The sequence below is a fragment of the Myotis myotis genome, unplaced genomic scaffold (assembly GCF_014108235.1).
Source record: "Myotis myotis isolate mMyoMyo1 unplaced genomic scaffold, mMyoMyo1.p scaffold_m19_p_7, whole genome shotgun sequence".
In the NCBI taxonomy this organism is placed as follows: Eukaryota; Metazoa; Chordata; class Mammalia; order Chiroptera; family Vespertilionidae; genus Myotis; species Myotis myotis.
Genome location: NW_023416379.1, coordinates 74,066 through 88,685, shown reverse-complemented (window position 1 = coordinate 88,685; position 14,620 = coordinate 74,066). Strand labels below are relative to the sequence as shown.

Genomic DNA, 14,620 nt, shown 5'->3' with positions numbered 1-14,620 from the left:
TGTCTCTGCTGTGTGTGTGTGTGCCGTGTGAGTGTGTGCGTGCCGTGTGTATATATCTCTGCCGTGTGAGTGTGTGTGTGCGCCGTGTGTGTGTGTGCGTGCCGTGTGTATATATCTCTGCTGTGTGTGTGTGCCGTGTGAGTGTGTGTGCGTGCCGTGTGTATATATCTCTGCCGTGTGTGTGTGTGTGCTGTGTGTGTGTGTGTGAATGCCATGTGTGTGCCATGTGAATGTGTGTGTGCCGTGTGTGGTGAAATGTCAGCTCTGACCCACAGCTTATTGGTGGGAAGAGCAGGGCCTTCATGTCCCGTGTGCCTGGTTCGGGGGCCCTCCCCGCTGTGTCCTGGGTCGAGCTGACCACCAAGCAGGGCCTCTGTGGAAGGAGCATCTGCACTGCCCTTGGTAAGCGGCAGCTCTTGGGGAGTGCCGGCCTGCACCCCACTGAGTCCTCCTGGAAGCCGGCTGCCCCTGGGGCCTTGCTGCATGTGGTTTTGTTCAGTGGCCGTTGAACGCTGGGGCCTGAGCGCGGCCAGCAGGCTGTGTCCACTGCCGTGGGGAAGGCTGACCCAGCTCTTCTCCGGGCTCCGTCTCCTGAACTTGGACCCTTGTGAAGCTCTGAGCAGAGCCAGACAGGAATGGCCCTGCAGGCTGGCCGCACCCTCGTCCGATAGGATGGACCAGCAGCCCTCGGCGCACACTCCTCTCCTCCCGTGCGAGCCAAGTGCGCAGGGAGGTCCTTCACCCACATCCCTCGCAGCCTGGGAACGCGAGGACTCCCCACGGGAACGGGGCGCGTGCACCTGGGCAGGGAGCATCGCGGCAGAGCAGTCCCGCCGGAGCCCACGCCACCCCATCAGCCTCTCGGCACAAAACCCTTTCTCGGTGGCGACTTCTCATTCGTGTCGTTCTTCATTAGTGCGGCCACACGGGTCTCCCCGGTCTTCAGACTCCTGAGGCTTGGTTTTCCCAGACACCCTCAGCCCTCACCGCGCACTCGTCCACATTCATTGAGCAACTGCCGTGTGCCCGGCGTGTCAGGAACACCGAGGCCTGCGCTGGAGTCGGGGCCGCGTCACCGCTGACCCGGGCGCAGTGACTTGGGACGGTTTGGTGGGAGCAAGTCCCAGGCGTGTGGGCGGCCTTGCTCATGAGAGGCTCAGGTCTCGCTGTGAGCGCTGCTCACTCTGCTCGTGGGCACCTCAGGCAGGCGGCCGGCCGTGACCTCATTTACTGGAGCCCTGTGCTTCTACCCCAGGTGTTAGGGGAAGGACACGGAGCCTCGACTGGTCACTACTGTGCTGTTGGACCTGGAGGCAGCGTCTGAGGCCCCAGCAGCATGGACAGCCCTGGGGGAACGGGGCCCAGGGAACAGGAGGCGGGACGAGCCCTGTTGGCCCAGCTGGGAGGACCGGCTGCCCACCCAGCTCACCCCGAGCGGCTCCCAGGGCCACCCTGCAGGGCCCACCCGTTGGCTGGGTTATCCAGGGGAAAGTGCCCGGAGGCCTGGCCCCGGGGAGGCTGCCCACTGGGGGGGGGGGGGGGGCGGACCAGCCCTGCCCCGCAACTGTGGCAACAGCCTGAGGTGGCGGCAGATCTGGGGCCTCGCAAAAGCTCGGCACAGGCAGCTGCTGTGATTCTGGGGTGACTGGGGTCCCGCCTGCGCCCTAAGCCCAGCACAGCCTGGGGGGTGCGGATGTTCAAGCCCATTTCAAGGGGCCTCACAGGATTCAGAGAATATTTACAAATGAGGAGGCTGCAGCCTCAGAGGGGACCTGAGTCTCTGTGCCTCTGCCCCACCCCCACCCGGACGCCTGAGGAGATGGGGCTCGTCCCACTGGGGGGCTGGGTTTCACCCGGGTGGTAGGGTCTGGGGAAACGCCCTCAGAGCCTGGGCTGGCTTTGTCGCGCGTCCAGCCGAGCCCTGCGCCCTGGGCCATCGCGGGCGCTGAGCAGCCGCTAACCTCCAGCCGGGGCAGCACTGGGAGGCGCAGGGAACGTCAGGTCCCCCGCGAGCTGCCCACCCTCCATCTGTGCCCGTGTCAGGGCTCACGGAGCATATGCTGCCTGTTGCTCACTGACCATCTGCTGCTGAGCTGATGAAGTGTCCCTGTTACCGTGGCGACAGAGCTCTTGATTGGCGGTGGCACCACAAACATTCCCTGCTCAGGTTTCACTTTTATCTGTGCTCTGGAATGGGCTGGGGGAGGGGCTGGGGGAGGGGTTGGGGAAGGGGGGCGGGAGCTGGGGAGGCGTGGGTTTGGGGAAGGGGTGGGGCTGGGGCAGGTGTGGGGGTGAGTTTTCCTCCCCCTCCCGCTCCCCCTCTCCCTCCTCCGCTCCCCTCCCTGCAGCCCCTGAGCAGGTACCGTGGGGGGTTCCTGAGTCAAATCAGTACAGGGCGGGGGGCTTGTTTCTGCCTGGCCTGGGACTCCAGGGGAACCTTCCAGAATTCCAGGCTGGTGTCTGAGGGCTGAGCCTCCGCCCTAGTAAGGCTCCACGGGGCCAGGACATGCCTTGCAGCCTGGAGATCTCTGCCCCCCTTCTCCCCGCAGTTTGAGGAGCTGCTGGGGATGATGGCCAGGCCTGGGCCCGGACCTGGGTCCGTCTTCCTCCCAGGCCCCCAGGAGCCCGTGTCCGCCTGCCCCGAAAGCCTGAAGGGAGTCTGTTGCCCCCGCCGTCCCCAGAGGAGGCAGAGGGCCTCCTGGGTGCTGAGCTACCGGGCAAGTGGCAGAGGCTTATGGTGTTATTTCAGTAAATTAAAGTCTGGCCTTCAAACAGCTCCACGTTAACCAACATGTGCTGGGCACCAAGTGGATTTAAGAGCAAGTCAAACGTGGACTTTTACCAAAAGCAAGACTCCTGCTCATAGACTTAGTATCAACCTCATAGCATGTCTCCCTAATTCCCGTCAGCCCCGTGTGAGGCGCGTCTCCTCGTTACTCAGGTGCAGCCTGGAGGTGATTTCACTTCCTTCCCACAGGACCCCAGCCGCTCCCACGGAAAGCACCAGGTTGCTCAGGAAGCCAGCGGAGACCAGGGACCAGAAAGCCCCCGATGAGTCCGACGCATGAAACGCACGTGCAAATCTAGAGAAACTGACCAAGCAGAGCCCAGCGGTGTGTGCACAGGATTATGTTCCGTGCCTCATTTTTTCCAGCAAAGGTGATATGGCTGTGGATATAAATCACCACGTCCTAGAGCCAGGAGAAGAGTCATCTGCTCGTCCCTGTAGGTTCTGACGAGCCCTGGGCGACGGGGAACACCACACTGCTTTTGAGATGCTCCTGGTGACGGGGGTCATGCTGCGCCCACGTCTCTGCCCTGGCGGCCAGCCTCACGGGAGCACGCAGGCGTCCCTGCTGGTCTCCGCCGCCTACGCCTTCACCTCCCTGGGCTCTGGCCATGTGATGAGTCTGGAGAAAGAAAAGCGTCCACCAGGGAAGGATGAGCTGGGGGATAATCGTGGATGGATTTGTCTGTCGGGACCACCAGCCTCAAGCAGCACCTGCAGGATCGTGAGAAACGGAAGCAGAATGTGGAGCTCAGCAGCCGGACTCTGTGGGAGCCAGACCCCAGGCTGTGTGATGGGAGCAGGCTGTCTGCGAGGCATCACAGGCAGGACCTTGCGGGACGCAGCTACAGGGAGAGCTGGGCAGGTGGGGCAGGAGGAGGTGGGGCGGGCACAGCTTCGCAGGCACAGCTGGGCTCACAGCAGCACCGTCGACTTGGCAAGGCCCCGTCCTCGCCCAAAATCGTACTTCGTGGGACTCCACCGTGTGATACCCGCGCGGTGACACAGGCACAAGCGAGTCCCAGTGGCCAAGGGCGACCTTCACGTGGTGAGAAAGTGTGACTAGTACATTGAGTGAATTTGGCACAGTTTTGGGAAATGGTCAACACTGAAATTGCAGTGTCGTGGTGTCTGGGTCTCAGAGCCTGTGTGTGCGCGTGTTTGAATGTTAACTTTACCTCCCGCAGCGCTGCTGATGACGACCCCCTCTCCCTCGCCCCCAGGAGCCGGGCTCGCCCACTCGCACACGTTTATTGAGCGGGAGCGGCCGTTTGGAGCTTCCCCAGGCAGGCGCGGGGACCACTGCTCGGCCGGCCGCCCCATCCCACATCCCTCAGCTCAGGCAGAGCATTAGCCCTCAGGGCCACCGTGACACCCCTTACTGCAGGAGTCCCTGCAATTTGGAGGGAGGCAATGGCAGAGGGGATATGGGGTGCCCATCACCCACCAGCTCTGTTTGTCCTGAGCAGAGGACGGAGGGGACAAGGCCAGGCACCCATCTGCTGCAGCCGGAGTGCACACCCCCCCCCACCCCCCCCACCCCCGCCCAGTTCTGATGCCCTTCCTCAGTGTCCTCACTGCCTATCTTGGGTCACAGGGACCAGGATGGCTCCTCCGCCTTCTTTGTGAATGAGGAGCAGAGATGTACCTGAACCTCCAGGGAGGAGGGGTCTTGTCCCGCTCCCTGGCCTGAGGCAGAAACTGTGGGATCCATCCCATGGCCACTGGCTTCCCTCTAACAAGATGTCTGTGTCTCTTGCCTGGGACAGGGCAGGTGTGAGGTCGATTGAGCGCCTCCCTGACTGCTGGCTCAGGCCCCTTTGGCCTCATGTCCGTGAGCAGTTCTTTAGGATTGAACTTAAACCCTCAACACCAAGTCAGTGGGTCTCAGACTATGCACAGAACCACAGACCTGGGCCCACCCAGGCCTCAGGACCATCTGGGCCCGAGAACCTGCATGTTAACAGGTTCTGAGAAGCTGCTGGTTCTGGGGCCCAGGACCAGGTTCCGAGAACCCAGGGCATGTCGCTGATGGCACTCGGCTGCCACCTCAAGGGTTCATTGATGTTGCTCAGCACCTCAGCCCAGTGACAGCCCAGAAAGTGGAAGGCGCACGTTACTAGCTGCCTGACCTGTGTGTGTGCATGTACCAGTGTACACACGTGCACTCGGGTGTGCATGTACACGTGTGTACGTGTGCTCACACGTGCGTGTGTGAGTGTGTGTGCGCACGTGTGCACATATGTGGGGGGGGTCATTTGGGCCCTGATTCAGGAGGTCTGTTCCTGCCAACACTGCCCACTCCCCAACTTTTCTCCCCCACTGGGGCCCCAGCCCAATGTCAGCAGCTGCTCTGTGGTCCTCAGGTCCCCCCCTATGACCCCAGCGCCCCCCCCCCCCGCACCCCCCCGCGGGAGCCTGTTCCTGGCCTGGTGGCTTCTGGGCAAACCCAGCTCCACAGTCTCTGCCCTCGTGTTCTGACCGAGGCCCAGCCCAAGCCCAGTTCCTGCCCAGCCACCTTCGGGCACCAGGACCTAAACCCTGCACAGGCTCCGAGCCTCACACCAGCCTCAAATCCCCAGAGGCCAGTGCCCCACCTAGGAGGCCTCCCCCATGCACGCAGGGCAGTGGGCCCTTGCTCCCTGTCCTCCCTACCCGGGGCACCTCCCGAGTAGGCACCCTCCAGGGCAGCGTGTGGGTGTCTTCCTGTCGGCACCTGAGCCCCTCCCGGCCCTCGAAGGCAGGCAGTCATGCGAGAGGGAAGTGAGCCCCCTGCAGGTTCCTGTTTTGGGACGTGTCACTGGTGACCTTCCACTGACTGGCAGACGACGGCCCGCCAGGCTCGTCTCCAGCAGCCGGCCCCCCGCACCCCAGGTAGCAGCTCTGGTTCTGGTTCTGGGAGCTCGGGCGACATCACACATCAGTTTCCCGCTGAAGAGACTCCACGCCCACCCGTCTGCCCCACTGGTCACAGCCCACAGCCTTGCCGACACCCTGCAGCAGGAAGTGTGCCCGGCCTCAGTCTGTAAAGCCATTGAGAGTGGAGGTCTGTTTCGTTGTCCCGCGGCACTGGAGACACCCACACTCGGACTCCCCGCCTGGGAGGGTGCAGGGAGGGACCAGTGGGGACGGCCATCCTCTCTGCTTTGAAGTAGCCCCAGGACATCGGGGGTGGAGCTGAGGCACCCCTCGGTGCCCGCTCCAGGATGAAGGGGATCACAGGTCTGCGCACACAGAGGAAGGGTGGTCCGCTGCCCGAGACAGCTGCTGTCCAGCTGGGCTGGCCTTGGGCCGCTGAGAAAGGTCAGCTACGGCCACCAGGAGTGGGGACCACAGTGCCTCCAGCGACAAAAAGACTGGGTTCCAGGCAGCAGTTGGGGCCGTTACTGTGGGAATCTCAGCAAAGCCGCTGCCCATCACCAGAAGTCAGTGGGGGCAGGATCCCCAACCCAGAGGGTCTACGTCTCCAGCGCCCAGGTCACTGCGGCCTTCACCCCTCCTCACCTGCACTGAGCCTGGCTGCGTGGCTGTGAAAACCAGCCAATCTTAGAGCCTCCGTGCTGTGCCCTCTCTCTCCTCCCCTCCCTCCCTCTGTTCCTTCCACTCACTCTCTCTTCAAAAATCAGTGGGAGAAATATCCTCGGTGAGGATTTAGGGAAGAAGGCTCGCTCACATGAGGCAGGGAGATCCGGGAGCCTTCGAGCTCACTGACCCCAGGAGACGGGGTGCTCTCTCCTCAGGGTCACAGCACGGCTGCAGCAGCCCAGCTGTGCTCACCCAAAGTCCCCAGGGCCAGAGGAGGGGCGTGAGTGTGAACTTGCCCAGCTGGTGGGAGCCTCTGCAGGGAGCAGAGAGAAGGCCTCTCTGAATTTCCCTCTGGGCCTCGGGCTGGGGCTCTGAGTGGGGACTGTCCAGGCCATGTGGAGGCGCATGTCCATGGCAGGAGGCAGGGGGAGACATGGCTAGAGGTTAGGCCTGAGAGCAGCCCCAGGATGTGTGTCCTTTGGGGGTGCCAAGGCCTCTGGATGCAGATGAGAGAGAACACTTGTCCCAAATGATACAAGGGAAAAAGAGACAGACAGACAGGAGTCTCCTGCTATCCTACCTTCTGCTGAGCGGAGGGCAGGGCTCAGCCGCCCTGGGACCTGGGTCATGGCATGAGGTTGGTGGGGCCACATACCAACTGGTGAGTCTGTTGTGGACTTGCGTCCTTTTTTTCATGCTTTTGCAAAAGTGAACGAGTTGGCATAGAAACACTGAGGCGTCCCATTGCCTGGCTCCTGGTCATCCACCCCCTGCCAGGAATCAGAGGCGGGGGTGGGTGGCAGCCACGGGCGTGTCCAGAGGCTGCGGGGGCGGGGAGGGGGGGTTGGGGGGGGGGGCTGCCACTATCCCCAGCACACAGGCCGTGGCTGGTTGTGTTTATTATGCTAAGCTTCTTAGTCAAATAGCTGTTAAACATATAAAACTATTAAATACATACAAATCCTTGCACCAAATGGCGAGCAATGATGAGAAGCTGGCAGGTCGCTGCACGATTTAATCTATGAAATGTGCATGAACTCATCAACTGGAGGGCTGCCCCCAACTGTGTGAGCCACAGACAGGAGGGGCGGGACCTGAGGCCAACGTCCGGGCAAGCTGGGACGTCAAGAGCCACGACGTCCCCACAGCCAAAGAAATGATCATTATTTTTAAGGAAAGCAGTGCATGGTACAACCTGCATAACACCTGGCACACAGTCGTACTTAATAAACGTGTGTGCAGGGCTGGGTGAGTGACTGGCATCTGCCTCCTGGTGCAACGTCTCTCATTGCATCACAGAAATCCGCATTCATGGTGACGCCCGCGAGCCGCGGAGCCCAAGCCTCCCTGAGCCACCAGGGCCACTCCTGGGACGAGGACACTAATGCACCGGCCACAGGGGCAACGTGGAGGTCAGAAGGCTCGGGCTGGGAGCTCTGACCCAGGCACATCATGGTTTCGCTCAGTCTCTGAACGAACAGCGGGACTCCCTGATGAGCCCCAGCCTCCCGCCCAGACCCCCCAATGCCAGGCACGGAGCAAGGCCCCGAGGTGTGGCCAAGACCTGGCCGGTGACGGTGCAGGGCGGGGAGGTGGCCCGAGGTGGCTTGGGTGGATGGGGTGACAGGAGAGGGGCTCCTGGAGGGAGAACAGGAAGACAGGGGCCTCGCCTCCGGTGGGTGGAGCCGCGGTGAAGCTGCCCTTGGGAGGAGATGGAGCCAAATGCTCCTGAGGGGGGTGGGCCCTGGGAGCTCCTGGCCCGAGGAGCTTGTTCTGGAAGGTCCGGTGGCCCTGGGGGAGCGGACGCCCAGGGGGCTGCCATCCTGTGTCCCTCCCTGCCAGACACAGGCCAAGCCCTCAGCCCATCCCCACTGCCCCAAGTACAGACAATAGACGCCTGTGCCCATACTCAGAGCCCCAGCCTCAGACGCAGGCAGCCCCAGCCCCAGACGCAGGCAGCCCCAGCCCTGCTGACCAGCACCCTCTGGCCTTGAAGACGGGGTCTCCAGGAAGGTGCAGAGGAGGGTCCCCCAAAACCTGCAGAGAAATCCAAATTAAGGCACTTTCAGACATCACAGGGAGCAATGGCAGCTGTTAAAACTGTCAGCAGTGAGACTTCTGGGTTTAAAGGAACTGGAACAGCGGGCACTTTCCAGCCGACACAGAGCCCTGCCTTGGTGTCCAGGTCACTTCGTCACATTTTAAGAACATCGTTTACGTGGTGCAGCATCCACGCAGCTCTGTGCGTTTTGCATGTGTGTTCGCCTGTGTCCGGTCTCTGAGGCAGCGCCCAGAAGTCTGGCCATGTTTTTTACAAAATAGATAAAGCCAAGTGAGCAAAGAGACCACCTCTCCCAACCAGAAGGGATTTTAAATAATGACCCACGTGTGCAGTGTCACCAGAAAAATCCACGGGCAGCCACGACGGTGCCACAAGGGTGCCACGAGGGTGGGGAAGTGGGCTCGGCACAAAGTTCAGTCACAAAGCACCACCTCTGGGCATGTGGCCCCCGAAGTCCCCACCCACCCGGCGTAACAGGGACACACGCAGACACAAGCACACTCACAGGCACACACCCCTCCCCCGAGGGACAGGCCAGTGACCGGAGGCTGGTGTTGGCGCTGAGAACAGACGGGGTGGACGCAGCGTGTAAACAAGGCCCAGGGCGGACCTCTCCCAGCCCCTCGGCGGCTTCCTCAATGCCCGGCCCGTGGTCGGCCTCCCACAGCCCCTCTCCACCCGGATGCACAAGTCTTGACCTGATGGACACGCGTTTGTGCGTCAAATAAGTCGTGTGCGAAAGCTCATGGGCCTGGCCGTCTGCAGGCATTACCCGAGAGCCTGCTGAGTACCAGTGCCGGGCGGAGGGGGGGGTTGGGGGGGGGGCGCATGGACCTACCTGCTCTGCGCTGGGGACGGGCCACCTCACTGCTGGGACCTGAGGCAGGACCATCAGACCTGGGACCCGGGCCAGGGAGCGGGTCGGCCCACGAGGCGCCCGAATGCCGGCTGCCAGGCCCCCGAGGACACTACAGGGGAGCTGGTTGCTCAGGCCCGTGGGCGGCTTTCCCTGCCTCACAGCCTCGGGCTGAAGGAGACACTCAGCCCAGTGACCAATGGCCTTGTTGGACCACCATCTGGACAGGGACAGACACCGCATCTCACCGCCCCCCCTTGTCCCCCTCTGGCTGGGAGAGGAAGAATCAGGGTGCGGGCGGAGCTGAGGCAGCACTGAGAGGACCTCGCAAAGCCCAGGGTCACCTCTGAGGGGAAGGGACCCCTTTTCAATGGTGAGGAATTTGTTTTCAATCCTAGGAGGCAAGAGGATTCCCAGGCCCAGTTCAGTCGACTCACCTATAAGGTCCATAGAGCCCCCACCGCCCAGTGCCTTCTGGCCACTCCCCTCCTGTCGCTGGGGCTGGGCAGCGGCCTTCCAGAGGCCATCTGTCCTGCCCTCCCCTGCCCTCCCCGTGCTCCCAGGTGCCCTGCAGGCTGGTCCAGCTGCCCCTCTGCAGCTGGGGCTCAATGAGCTGAGCCATCAACACTTGGCTGAGAAATGGGGCTTCTCACCTTCCTCTTCCCTCAGCCACAAAGTACCCCAGAGAGTCTGAGATCAAAGGGCCCAGGCCCTCCCATCCTGCCTGCCCTCTGTCACCCCAGGGCAGGAATTCACACGCTGGGGGGCAAGGGTCCAGGTGTGGATGGCTGGGTTGGGGGCACCACCAGTGAAGATGGGTGAGTTTAAACTTTCAGAAGGAGGCCTCCAGCCACCTCCAGGTGACACCTTCCTGCCCTCAGAGGCTGTGGGGCTTGCGTTCCAGGGGGTCCTTTCTCCACGCTGAGACCTTGAACCCTGTTGTCCCCCCGAACCCTGTTGTCCCCCGTGGCCAGGTCTGCAGGCCCAGGACCCATGCCTCCTGGGAGCACAGCCCCAGCGGGCAGAGCGGGCAGAGGAGAACAGGTCCTAGAGGTCAGAGGTCCCGGCACCACTTCTCCAGGAGGAAGAACTTGAAGCATAAAGAGGAGCAGGAGGCGTGGGGAGGGGCCCCCCAGACAAACGCAGGCCTCGCGCCCTCACCCGTGTCCCTGGACTTTCCTGCAGCTGCTTTGTGTGAACTGGAAAGTGTCTCCTGGCGCCTGCACTGTGGCCCCGGGGGGGAGCTCTGTCCCCACAGCTCCACGCCAGGTGCTCCGTCCATTCAGACGACATATCTGTTAACCTCAGTTAGTGTTTCTGTTTGTTTGGTCAATCCTCACCCCAGGATATATGTTTCCATTGATTTTTAGAGAGTGGAATGGAGGTAGGAGGTAGGAGAGAGGGAGAGAGAGACCGTCAGTGTGAGAGAGACATCGATGCCCTTAACTGGAATCGAGCCCTTGACCCTTCAGTGTGTGGGCCAGCGCTCTAACCACTGTGCCTCCGGCCAGGGCGGCCTCGTTCCCTGTCAGTGACCACGGAGCAGCTGGTTCCCGCTGGTTCCCAGGACATGTGGGCTGCAGGTGGGCGTCTGCCTGTGCCCTGGCCCAGACCTGTGAAGGTTGTTTTGGGAACAGCACAGGCCCAGTGGTCGCTGGCATTTGCCACAAACTAGTGAGAGAGTTGTCAATGGGAAGTTCTTCTAACACCAGACAACTTTATCCAAAATCCGCCACCATGAAAAGGACACACAAGCTCGCTGGTTCCTGGCCAGTTTTCTCAGCCTGACTCCCGGCTTGGGGTCCTTGGTGCCGTGGGCAGTCTTCTCCCAGCACGTGGGGTGCAGGGGAGGCCCTGCCTGTGGCTGAGCCTGGGCCGACCTCCCGTGGCCCCATCCCACAGCCCCAACGCGGAGCCGGGACGCACTGGCCCGTCCAGCAGACTGGCCCTGTCGCTGGGCTCACAGTAGGTGTTCAGTGCCCGTTCGTGCAGAGATGAAGGGAGGATTAATGAGCGTGGAGATGCCGCCCTGGGCCCTGGTCGGTCGCAGGGCTGCCTCTGTCAGCAGAGGGGCCGCCGAGCGGCCGTGAGCAGCGCACAGCTGTCCTCCCTCCACACCCGCCCCTCCTCACACACACCCTCCCCAGCAGCTGCCAGGCGGCCGGGCCTTTGGTGCCTGTGCCCAGTGAGGCAGACTCCAGCAGGTGGCCTCCGCAGGTGACAGTCCCCGATCCCGTTTCCCGGTCCCAGGCTCTCCGGTTCCCTCCTCCTTCTGGGAGGGCTGTGCTGTGAACAGGGAGCCATTCCTTCTTCCTGTCCTCACCTCCGCTCTCCTCCCGCAGGGAGACCCTGACGAGCCCCAAGGAGCCCGTCTGGTGTGCCGGGGCCTCTGGAAGACGCCAAGGAGGCGGATGGGTGGCCAGCCTGCCCACAGCGATGTCTGCCCAGCTCTGAGCAAACACCGGGTGCTCCCGACCATTCAGGCCCCAGGTTTGGCCAAGAGTTCGGGGACCCACCCCCATGCCACCAGCCGGAGAACAGGACGAGGGAGGACCCTGGGCTCTGACTGGACAGCCTTGGGCTGCGCTGGGCCTTTGACCCCGTCACTGGCTCTTCATGGAGGGAGTCTGGGCCCGGGCGGCACCAGCTGTGTGGTCTCGGACAAGCTCCTGCCCCCTCTGGTCCTCAGTGTCCCTGGGGGGTGACAGTGGTGGAGGCAGGACCAGCAGAGCCAGGTAACGGTGGCTGACACTGGCGTTCACCCCGGAGTTCTCCCCCACAGCCGCCTCCTGAGGCCCCTTCTCCCCATTTGTTGACCCTGTGAAACTCCCCGTCCCCCGAGACGTGCTGACGTTCCTTGAAGAGACTCGAGAAATTACAACCCTCACACTCTCCTCATTTAAAAAAGTGAAGAGAATGTCACGTCGGTTCTGCAAAGGTTGTTACGATTTGGGTGAAAATGGATGTCAACGTCCTTGGGCCCTGGCCACTGTGGTTGGGCGTTAACAGGCACCGAGAAGTCCCTGGCTTGGTCCCGTCAGGGCTGGTACAGGAAGCAGCAGTGAATGCACGCGTAAGTGGGACCACAGCTGATGTTTCTCTCTCCCTCCTTCCTCTCTCTAAATCCAATAAATTTTTAAAAACTAATCTGTTGTCAGGATATCTGGGGAGTGAGGGCTACGTTTGGGAAGCAGGTGGCTGCACGCCCGTGTGGAGTCTAAATGCCCCTGAACCGTCTCCTGTCCTTCTGCAAGGTTTGTATTTGGTCACTAAATGCAAACACCAGCCAGTGCCTCCTGGTCCCCCGCCACTCCCCCATGGGGCGCCCTGTCTGTGGAGCAGCCGTGTGCCCCACAACCACAATCGGGGGCGACTCTCGGACCCTCCGGATGGCTGAGGGCCGGTGGTTTCTGGGAGCTCAGCCCAGAGCCAGCTCCTCTGGCCACATGCCCGTCCCCGTATTAGACCCTTTTCTGCTTAAACTGGCACAAGTGGGTGTGGCCTTCTGCACTCGACCTCGGACGCCCCAAACCCTGTGTTTGCCCACAGTCGGGCCTGTTCTCGGGCTCCTGCCGGGGGGGACATCTCAGAGGTGGATGAGCACCTGGGGCCGCGTCTCTCTTCTGTCAAAGGAGATGTTAGTCCAGCGACTGTTCACTCCCATCCTCCCTTCTGGGAGGGGCTCACGGCCACCCCAGGGGGCTGGGCTGGGCTTGGTCAGAGAGCGTCTGAGCCAGCACCTGCCTAGCCCCAGGTGACAGTGGAGCAGCCGCCGGAGGGAGGACCCCGGCTCTGAGTCCCGAGCTGGGGTGGTGCCATGGCGACAGCTGGTTGACACCTCCAGGACTGTTTTCAGAATAAAACAAGAAAATGGACAGGAGGGGCTTGACGTGTGTTCCTGTTCACGCTTCCTTGGCTCTGCCATCGGCTGTTCGCTGGGACAGCAGGGCTCTGGTTACACAGTCCTGCTCTGGGCGGCGCCCGCAGGCCCTGCCTCACACCTCTCCTGCCCTTGCACGGGTGACTCCCAGGCTCCAAGCACGAGGGGCCCTGGGTGGGGGCTCCCCCAGGAAGGCGCTGAGCCCCCATGAAGCCGTTCTGAGTCACCACCTTTGCCTCCTCCCTGCCGGCCGGCCACCGTGGACCTCAGGGAGGGTCTCCCACCCCAGCGACCGCCACCGCCTCCCCCAGGCCCCACGGAGGATTTAATCAGCACAGACGCTGGTGCTGGCCCTGCGAGCTGCCTTCTCCCTCCCTCCAAAGGGTGGCTCTAAACCCTTTCACATTTGCCAGTCGACTTCTAATGGATTCGGGTGCACAGCCACTCCCACAGCTGAGGGGCCTGGCCCTGTCCTGGGCAGGCTGCTCTTGGCCAGCGTGTGGAGTTTGCAGCCCCCTCTTTCCTTCCACATTTCCCACAGCTGGTGCAGGAACCAGGAGGTACTAACGTTGAGAATCAGACAAGCTGAGCCAACCCAGCCGAGGTCCCGAATGTCCCTGAGCCAGTTTCCTCGGCACCAATGTGGGAGCCACACTAGCTCAGGCGGCTGCGGACTGAGCCCCAAGGCTGGGGGCGTCCTTCCAGCAATGGCTCCCAAACTCGTCCTTCCTGGGCCTCTGCTTCCACCTCCCCCTGTGGTGGGTCTCTCTTTGTCTCCCTCTCTCTCTGTCTCTGTCTCTCTCCCTCTCTGTCTCTCTCTCTCGTCTCCCTCTCTCTTTGTCTCCCTCTCTCTCTACCTCTCCCTCTCTCTCTCTGTCTCTCTCTCTCTGTCTCCCTCTCTCTGTGTCTCCCTCTCTCTCTACCTCTCCCTCCCTCTCTCTGTCTCCGTGTAGAAGGCAGAGAGAGACAGGCATGGCCCAGCCAGCCCCTCTTCAGGTGATGCCGGGCTGACCAGGGGACCATGTGGGGCCCCTGCAGTGCCCAGGGCCTTCCACAGCCGCTTCTGGTCAAGGGCCGACAGCCTGTGAACCAGCCCTTGGTGAGAGGCAGAGGCCCCTGGGGCCAACGGAGACACAGGGGCTGGGCCAGCCAGCTTCTCTGCAGGAGCAGGAACAGGAGACGGACAGAGCTGAGCTGCTGGCGCAGAAGTGGAGCCAAAGGCTCACAGGGAACAGGTAGCGACGCAGGAACCAGCACAGGCCCAACGGGTCGATGTTCGCGTCCACCCTCTAGGCCTCACAGGGACCATGATGGTGAGGGACGCAGAGTGGGGTCAGCGAGCCAGCAGGCCACGCTCAGTGGGACCCGGGGTGCACGTGCCGGGCCAAGCATCTGTCAGGTTGTTGTCATCCAGCCCCCAGGCCTCCATCTCAGACGTGGGACCTCCATGGAGGGTGTGCCTCCCGGAGAATCCAGCAGCGAGCAGCGGCCGCACGGGGGCTGAACACC

General features: G+C 62.2%; 1 protein-coding gene across 8 annotated transcripts in view; it reads left to right on the top strand.

Annotated features, from left to right (window-relative positions):
• FAM120B (family with sequence similarity 120B) overlaps window positions 1–12,355 on the top strand; it is a 47,695-nt gene extending 35,340 nt beyond the window's left edge. For all 8 annotated transcript variants that reach the window (XM_036316779.1, XM_036316780.1, XM_036316786.1 and 5 more), the window contains one exon: window positions 11,574–12,355. In XM_036316779.1, the coding sequence (XP_036172672.1) occupies window positions 11,574–11,685 (112 nt within the window). In that variant the 3' untranslated portion in view covers window positions 11,686–12,355. The remainder of the gene's footprint in view (window positions 1–11,573) is intronic.
• The last annotated feature ends 2,265 nt before the right edge of the window (window positions 12,356–14,620 follow it).